The sequence below is a fragment of the Pseudonaja textilis genome, chromosome 2 (genome assembly GCF_049901715.1).
Source record: "Pseudonaja textilis isolate UNSWEBS1 chromosome 2, rPseTex1.2, whole genome shotgun sequence".
In the NCBI taxonomy this organism is placed as follows: Eukaryota; Metazoa; Chordata; class Lepidosauria; order Squamata; family Elapidae; genus Pseudonaja; species Pseudonaja textilis.
The window spans coordinates 42968272-42978131 of record NC_141991.1 but is presented as its reverse complement, the minus strand read 5'-3'; the positions used below and the strand labels follow the sequence as shown (position 1 = coordinate 42978131).

General features: G+C 36.9%; 1 protein-coding gene across 1 annotated transcript; it reads right to left on the bottom strand.

The window, feature by feature from the left end:
• Positions 1-2139: 2139 nt before the first annotated feature.
• TRH (thyrotropin releasing hormone) lies at positions 2140-8050 on the bottom strand. The gene is made up of 3 exons (XM_026721269.2): positions 7773-8050; positions 6602-6817; positions 2140-3850 (listed from the first exon to the last, which is right to left on the bottom strand). Exons 2-3 carry the CDS (start codon positions 6801-6803, stop codon positions 3381-3383), a joined length of 672 nt encoding a protein of 223 aa, XP_026577054.2. The 5' UTR covers positions 6804-6817; positions 7773-8050; the 3' UTR covers positions 2140-3380.
• Between the last annotated feature and the right edge of the window lie 1810 nt (positions 8051-9860).

The following is a 9860-nucleotide window of genomic DNA, read 5'->3' as shown; positions in this document are numbered from 1 at the left end:
GGACCCTCCAAAACGTTTTGGAGTTCCCAGCATGGTGGGTCCATACAGCAACTGGCAAGCTATCAGAAAGAAGGTGGATTTCCCAGATCTTCAATCTCTTTCAGACCCAGTGTAACATGTCATCATCAGAACTCCTACCAACAGATACACAAAAATCCCCTTAGTTGAACAGATTTGTTCATTTGGATCAGAAGAGATTCAAACCATTGCCAACATACTGCTTATTGTAATTTCCTCAGAGACATACACAGTTTTCTTATTTTGCCTCTTCTGCATCAATATTCAGGTTAAACACATATTTATTATTTAGAGTTCGTATTTTTTATTTTAATGATAGTATTACCAATACTGTGATTAAATTCTGTGTGACTGCAGTTAAACGTATCATGGAATATCATGATTCTGATTATGAGAATTATATATGGTTTTTGCTTTTTTCTGGCTCATTGATGATAATAATCAAGTAAGTTAAGCACAAGTTCAGAAGTTACCTAATTATATATTTGAATGGATTCAGTAGATTTATTGGGGTAGTAATAATCTAGAGCTTCATGGTCTATATGTTATATCAGTCTAAGTGAGTGTCCTTCTGTGATGATGACACAATAGTAGGGATTCCCTACCTGTTGTGGTAAGCTGGCAGCAGGTGTGGATGGCTGAGGAGAGCGAGGACTCAGTTGAGGGGCCAGGACCATTAGGGAGTGGACTGCTGCCTTCAGAGATTGTGGGGGCTGGCAGCAGTGATGAGGAGGTTCCTGAGGAGCCTGTGTTAAGTGCGCACGAGCGCAGGATTGCTTGTAGGAAAGAGCAGTTACAACAGCATGGGCAACTCAGGAGTAAGGCTGCAAGGTGATGGCCCCTCCTTCAAGAAGATAAAAGCCAGCTGTGAAACAAACATACTTTGCAGAAGGCAAAGACGTTTTGAAACTCCAGCCTCATGGACGTTCAGTATCCTGAGTTTGTGTTTGAAGATTCTTGTATTGCAAATTATTTCTTGTCTGTTATCTTTTGGCAAGTCTTGCACAGTTTGGCGAGGCTTGTGCTTATTACAGCTAATTATTTTGCAAAAGCATTACAAGGTTTCTGTTCCTTTTGGATTGTGTTTGATTTGTTGGAAAAGGGCATGGGTCAGAACACTACCTGCTTCTCCCAGATGGCATAAATACTGTAGATTACCAGTGTGCATTCCTTACAACACGTAAATTTCAGAATCAGCATAGAGCTGGAGGTCTTCTAGTCCAGCCTCCTGCTCAAGTAGGAGATCCTACACTATTTCAGACAAGTATTTTCTTTAAAAAATCTCCAGAGATGAAGCACTCACAACTTCTGAAGGCAAATTGTTCCATTGGTTGTCTTCCTCACTGTTAAGAAGTTTCTCCTTAATTCCAGGTTGCTTCTCTCCTTGATTCGTTTCCATCCATTGTTTCGTGTCCTGCCCTTGGGTGCTTTGGAGAATAATTTGACCCCCTTTTTATTTGTGGCGGCCTCACGAATACTGGAATTCTGCTACCATGTCCCCCCCACCCCAGTCCTTCTTTTCTCTAGACTAGCCAAACCCAAATCCTGCAACTGTTCTTCATGTTTTCATCAGAACACTTTTTCAGAACATTTGCTAAAATGAACTGGAAATTAGCAGAATCTATTAATCTTATGTCAACTAATTCAGTTAAATATTTGCAGGACAAACAGTAGGAATACCGCTATTATCTGGTGCCCATTAAATGCATCAGCCCAAGTACTGCAAAGATGCTACATTTGTTTGTGCTGCATTTTTAAAATATCTATCAAAAAGATTTCAAAGAGAAATCTATTTTTGCACAAAACAACCTTCCATATCAACATTTGTTTAATATTGTATACAAATATATAATCATGTCATACACAAGTTTTGATTTAAAATATCAAGTTTGTCCCCTTGTTATATTAAGTTAATTCCCCCACCCTATTTCAATCTCAAAGTCAATTTTAATTTGGTACGTTGTTTATTTACTTTCTTTCTGTACAATCAAAATGAAAGCTGAATTGGAACACTATACTTTTATTTGGCAAGTAAACACTTTTAATTCACAGAAAGTGAATACATTTCTTCTGAGCATGGTTAAGCAGAGTTTCCCACATTTTTAAATTACAATCCACACAATAAAATAAAGATGTCTACTAATTCCTCTTTTAAATGTTCATTGTTGCTGTTACCGATCATTATACTTTTGCTAATCGTTAGTTTGAACTGAAATATTTACTTTATTCGAATCTAGTTGGAACCAGGAATTCTTTTTCATACTGATTCTTACAATAATAGAAAAAGTTGAATGGCTAAAACAGACATCTTTCTCAGTGTACATTTCCTGATTTTGCTTCACCTTAGCAATGAGCATAGAGAAACTTCTCCTATTATCATAACTTAGTACCTGGTAATTTTACATCCTCCCCCAACTGAAAAGGTATCAGAATGAAAAATACTATCACTGGAAAATATTATTTAAGACCCACCTTGCTACATGGAGAGGTATATTCTATCTATATGGAAACAAATAATATACATAATGATAGCTGGAGAATATCTAATATCAGCCATAGGCCCTCTGTCCTTCCACAGTTGGATTACTAATATATATGGAATAAATTTCTTTATTTTTTAAAAGACACTGTTCATTTCATTTCTCATTCCAGAACAAAAGGGATAGTATAAGCAACTGATATTCTATTGATAATTCTCTTTATACATATCTTCAAATCCTTTTGTGTTTCTGCTTAACTAATAATAACTTGATTTTGAAAATGATCAGTCAAGTCTAAGAGCCCAGAGATTATTTCTAGTACGAGAATTAAGATAGCCATAGTAAGTTTTCCAACCCCAGCTCCTACAAAAACCCATAGTGCCCATTCTTCAGAGATTATAACATTCACACCTCCATTTGTAATTTAATTCATATCTGTAATGGGAGAATATTCAGACTTGAATAGGAAGCATGACTCTTTGGAGCTGCTGTACCAGCAGTGCAGTGAGCAGCAAGATTAGTTCTAATTAGTCTCCTAATTTGACAATCCCTACCGTCCCCATATATTTATCATTGGCCCATGCACAGTTGGAGAAAAATGGTAATTCGGTATGGCTTTTTACGAGTAACTTCGTTTAAACAAGGATCAAACCCAACTATCTGTCAACAACTCAGTCTTTTCTTTAAAATGAAACCCACATGTCCACAGACTGCTAAATCTGGACTACAGTAGTGCACTATTCTGTGTGATATTCCTTATAAAGAATTACCTGCAGAGACGTCAGCAAGCGGAAGGAGATGGAGAAGTCATTCAGAAATCATCCAGAAGAATGAAACAATGAATACACAGACACACAGACACAGACACACAAACAATGTTTCTCACTTCTCTGCTTCTATTTCACCATCCAGCAAATAATTTCTTCCGGGGTGCTGCCTCTTCTCTTCACCATGGACTTTGCTTAGCTTATCTAGCAAATCTAGCAGCAGACTACCTTTGCTGCATTCAGAGGACTCCTTGGGGTCACAGAGAATATGATTGTCTGGAGTTTGTGAACCCAGATACCTCTTGCCTGGATGCTGCCGCTTCTCTAAGGTTTCCTCACTCTCAGTCTCATCATCCCAGCCTCGTTTGCCAGGATGCTGTCGCTTGTTGTAAGAAAAGTACCTCTTGCCCGGATGTTGCCTTTTGGATAATTCATTCAGATAAGCTAGCTGGCTGCTTGGAATGCTGCGGATTTGATCCGAGAGAGATCTTCTGCCAGGATGCTGTCTCTTCTCCAAATCCATTACCATCCTCTTCCCAGGATGCTGCCTTTTGGTGATCCAATCCAGTTGAGAAGCATCCGGCTCTGTACAAAGAGATGTTTCACATTACTTCTCACTTGGAAATTGCCAAACGTTTGCTCTTGTTGCAAGTTATAATTGTTCAATTTGACTCAGTTAGGCAAAATTGGTTAAAAAAAAAGATCATGGTCAAAACAAGGGTTTAAAAATATAATATTTGGAGATGGATTATAAATAAGTGATTAGATGTAAGAATAACATTCTTTATTTCATGAAGCTGACAAATCTTTGAGAACATGTTATGATTACTTTTGTGAAATGGCTACTGTAATAGGGCTTGTTCACTTCCAAAATGGCTGCCATAACCAGGTATTAAGTACCAATTTGCCAGAATGTCTATGGAGATTCTCAGTCATCCAGGGCATGGTTATCCCCAAAGGTGCTTTTTTTCCCCAAGAGTCAATTAGACTTCCTTGTTTTTCTTTGAAGATGTTTTGCTTCACATCCAAAAAGCTTCTTCAGCTGAAAAAGCTTCCCTTGGATGAGAAGTAAAACATCTTCAAAGAAAAACAAGAATGTCCAGTTGCCTCTTGAAAAAAAGGCACCTTTGGGAATTTACCAGACTGTTACCTGCACTCCTCAGCCCTACCTCCCACAGGTTACTCCACCCAGTTTACAATTGCCTTTATTTCTTGGGCAGGTGGGCTTTAGGATTTTGAAGTATTGAATTGTCGATATTGAATGATGCATTGAATTGTAGCTGCCTATCTCTGGACACAGACAAGTGTCCATAGACATATGAGTGGATTCTATTTGAAAACGGATTCTAAATGCAATAATTCAAGAAATAACATAAATACCTTTTCCAATATTTGACTGAAATGTGTGACTAAAGAACATTACTTGAAATGATTAATTAGATAGATATTTGGGAAAGTGGAAGGAGAATTCATTTGAAGTGGTGGCTTGAGATATCACTATTAATAGAGGAAAAGGTTTGAGTCTTTCAGTATCAGTAATACACTAACATTAACATATCATGCTAGATTCCATACACTCGTCATGATAAGTATTAAACTATTTACACAGAGGTTTGGCTACAGGCACAAGAAATACAACGTCATATATTTTAATGGCAAGGAACAATTTTTTGGCATTCCTCTTCCCGAAAATCATTTTGCACATCGCTGTTTATAAAAACATTTCCTTCGCTATCACTAGACTTCCTCCATTTAAATAGAGAATCGGAAAGGAGGTTCAAACAGTTTTCTTTGGATATATTATTTGCCATCCTCTGATCTGCCATCAGCTCCATTATCAAAGTCAGTATGACAGAATGGAAACAGCAACTCCTGTGTGCCACTCTGCCATATGACTTCCCAGGCAAACTTGTAGGTGCTAGCAAGAGTGTGGGAAAAGAACCCAAAAAAGTTTTTTTCACACACAAAAGAAAACAATTTTAGTCAATTCAAGTTCCCACTGGAGCAGCTGGAGTTTGAATTGATTAAGAAGCTGGCATGACACTGGTTGTAGGGAAATTGGAAAGGGAGAAAAAGAAGAAAGATAGAAGCAAAATACAGGCTGCAGAAGATTCCAAGGTGAAACTGGCATGGGGCCACTATAGGATCCACCTATCCTGCACAGATAACTTGCAGAAGAAAAGGATCCAAAGACACCAGGGGGAAGGGATGTCCAGCTAAGTTTTAATTGGAACCCTTAATTAATTCACTGGGGAATTTAATAGCAATTTATATTTTTGGATAGGAGCAATATCATGTTATCAGAGGCATTAGTATTGCTGACAGGGATCTAATTAATCCCACAATGATAGCACAATTAAGCCATTAAACTTGTCTACATTATCCTTTCCTTTGAAGGCAGACAATAGATGGAGGCAAAGAAGAAGAATTATAAGTCTATCATATGCATCAACTGCTTAGTTATCAGACTGGAAAAAATAAAGCTTTCAAAAAAACCCTCCTCATGTCTTTCTATCTTTGTTACATTTAGGAGAAAGAAAACGGTTGATATGGTTCACATGAAGGCCTTTGGGTTCTGTATTTGTCTGATCAATTCTGAACATTTATGATAATTGGCCCATCCGTTAGGTAGAGTGAGCCCTGCATAGAAATTTTGAGAAAAGTGCGGAAGCAGAAATGGTAACTTTCTGGCTATTGTATCAAAGCCATCAACTGCCTATTTCTTTTAGAAAGCAGAGATATATATGTCGCATAGCACAATCTGACTTGTGTCAAATAAGCTACCCTGTTGCATCCCAGATAGTGTAGTGAAAAGTGCTACACCACTATTACTGTTAACTAAAAATCAACAAGCTGAATGTTGACTTCTCTGAATATTAGCTGTTCTTCAGAACTCTTTCCCAACCTCTCTGGGAAGGGCCAAATATTAAAATTTAAAATAATATTGGCATGTTTATTTGAATATTGAATATGGTAGAAAATAAAATATTTTTTTTCCCAGGAAGACTAGTGTAGTCTTCCCAAAATTGGTGTCCTCCATAGGTGTTCAATTACAACTCTCCACCAGCATACAACCAAAAACATAGGATTTCAAATTTGCTTTAAGATATAACACAACTTTTCTCCATCTCAGCAACCAAGAAAGATGTACCTTATATTTCAACAGTTGTGTCTCCCTGCTTCCCACACCTCACCCCACTCATCCCACCCCACTTAAAACTGGAAAAATACTGTGAAGACTTTTCTGGGCAGAAATTGTACATATAAAAAAAACCAGGAACAAGAAAAGAACTTCATCAGTTATGTAGCCATAGAAGTTCTCGTGTTCATATTTACCTTTATCCAGATTCACTTCTGCATCTTCTATCCTTCCGAAAATGGAACTTAAGATGAGGCTTTCTGCCTCTGGGGAGAGGTCATCAAAGAGACTCTTTTCATCATTCTCATCTTCTTCTGGAAATTGCTGCCCCAAGTTGACACGCACACTAGTAAAAACCAGGAATAGAAACAGCAGCCGCCGCCAAATGGAGATGGACATGGCGAAGCAAGATCCTATAAGCAGAATGTAGAGAAAACGGTTTTTTGTAGAGTGTAGAAAATGCAGTATTCCTAATCACTTGGTGGGAAGTGGTGTGTTGAGGGAACACGTGAAGGCTCTTCTGTTTTTATGCACTTCTAATGAAACTAGGAATGATTAATTATTACTTGAATTTTCTGTGAGCTCACTTAGGTTTGCCAAAGATCTTAATATGAATTTGATGTTCCTCTCTGAGCAAAGATGAGGACTATAGTATGAGGAAACAATCTGATTTATTATTCTTTACGCATGTGGTTTATCTGAAGCCTATTCACATTAAAGATCTAAGGCTATGTAAACTTTGTATCAATACATCAGAACAAGTTCTGTATCATATTATATACACAATTTCTTTTAAATGCTTATATTTGAAGTAGAATAACTGTACAGAATTATTATAGCATGAATTACAATGCCTGTATTATACTGTGGTACCGAATGATGCTTTAAAACCACATGGCTTAATTACAATTTTCATGAAATCACTGTGGTTTTTTTTAACTTCAGTTAAATAGATTCTAATGTTTTCAGAACATTTGAAAAGGAGAGAAAAGCTGTTCTTTTGTGAACACTTAACTAAATGACTTAAAATACATTTTATTTTTGCTGGCAAAGTTAACAGCAGTTGTAATTTTAAGATCTCTTCTATCTATCTGATTCTGTGTTGTGAGCAAACAATTAACCTTGATCCTTTTAAATGAGAAGAGAGAGAGAGACAGAGATTGTCATTTCCATACACCTTCAGGTTAAAAATGTTACAAAACAAGATTAAATTCGGAAGGTATATTTTTCCCATCCTGCTTTATTAACTACTTTGAACAATTGAATAACAGCTGTACACAACTAGATAAATCTGTGAAATGTTGATAAGAAAGGAAAAGTTTAATAGGCAAGACAGCCGGCAGAGAGAAAGTAAAGGGAATTTATTACCTTCCTTCCAGGTGCTTTAATCCTTGGCTCAGATTGTGAAAGAAGTGCGTCGGCTCACTATTTTTCTGTAGCTACTTACACGTTTCACTTCAAAGTTGCCTTCCTCCGGTTGAATCACAGATGACAACCACCAGAAGTGCTCCTGAGTTCTTTTGGGTAGATTAAGTCTTCTTCCCTTCTTATAGAGAGCTGCCTCTGGACCAATTATGCAAATAATTGTGAGGTAATATATGTGATGTACTGTGTTGCTCCTGCCTCCTATCATTGATGTCAGGGATGTGAAATTTGTGCGCATGTTAAAATTCTGGCAGTTGTGAGCTGACCTTACTTTGCTAAGGGTTGCTAGAAAAGAATTGCTTCAGGAAATAAAATAAGATGACGGATATGCCTGTGTGTATATGTCAAACAATTGTTATGAGGCAAGCCCAAGCAGGTCATTCATGAGATCTGAAGAGCAAAATAGAATCAATAAATGATATTATTTGTCCTCCTATCTGTGAATTTACAGTTCAGTAATTGACAGTTTGCTAGACAGTACTCCACAGTTCTCTCATTTCCATATAAATTCCCTCCATATAAAATCTTGAATTTTACAGAAAGCAGAACAAGGTTTCATTTGGGTAACAAAGTGCTGTGTCAGTGTAACCCTCTGTTTTCATCTGGAAAGACTTCTATGTCAGTTTAGAGATGCTTTTTCTCTACTCATTTGTATATGGGTGATTTGCTATTTCAATTTGAAAAAAGTCGCAATCTAGAAAATGTACAAATATGAATGTGATGCAACCATACCAGATTGTGACTTCCAATTTCTTCATTATACATCTCATGATATTCTGGACTTTTGCAAAATCCTTCATTTTCATATCTTATTTTTCTACAATTGAAAAATATCTAAGAATGGCTTCACTATTCTTTACAATTCTTTTCAAATAAATCTATTCAATCTTAAGTATTTAAAAAAAGCTGCAATAAAAATCTACATCCAGATTTTGGATGACTTTGGCAAAATCCTGATTAAAAGTTATATTAACTTTTTGTTTAAATTTTCTTGAACCAAACATTGAAGTTGTTGTTCAAAATAAACTTGTCTGATTTGTTTGAAATAAATTAAACTTTGAGGTTTTGTGTTATTTATCAATGAATGAATAACCTAATATTTTCACCAGCTGCTGTAAGGAATAGTTTCAAGATATTTTCAAGACACGTCTTTCCCTTTCCCTTTATCAGAATGTTTTCAAGATAAGCTGATGATCAAGGAAGGTGAAATTGCCATTACAGTGTAAATATCACAAACAGCTATTTCATATGGATTTAAAACTAATATTTTAAAAAGAGACACTCCATGTAGATACCCAACAGTTATCAAGAAATAATATACATGGTCTATAGTACAAGCTCTGCTATATAACACTCCTTTATGTATGCAACTGAATAATTGTCAGATGAAATGATTTCTTTATTTTAAGCAACACTGGACACAGTGAGCAATGTCTGTATTTATGTGTGTTTGTGTGTGTGTGCATGCACGCGCGCGCGCGCAATAGACTAATTCGTAGTCCTGTCACTTCTTTTCAGAGATTAAACAATATGGCTTTATCATGGAGAAAGTCATGCACCTGAGGGCAAGACAAGAAGTAATGGATAGAAACTTATCAAAGACAGATCCAACCTAGAATTAAGGAGAAACTTCCTGACAGTGACAACAATTAATTCGTGGAACAGCTTGCCTTCAGAAGGTATGAGTGCTCCATCCCTGGAGACTGGACAGCCATTTGTCTGGACAGGTGCAGGATCTCCTACTTGTGTAGGGTGTTAGACTTAGAAGACCTCCAGAATCATGTCCAATTCTGTTATTAGATTTTTGTCTTGTCTTTATTACACCATAAGTAACTCAAGGCAGTGGACACACATAATACTCCTTCTTCCTCCTATTTTTACCAATGGAACCGCTTGCCCTCAAAAGTTGTGGGAGCGCCATCACTTGAGACTTTCAAGAAGAGATTGGACCACCATTTGTCAGAAATGGTGTAGGGTCTCCCGCTTGGGTGGGGGTTTGGACTAGATGACCTACAAGGTCCCTTCCAACTC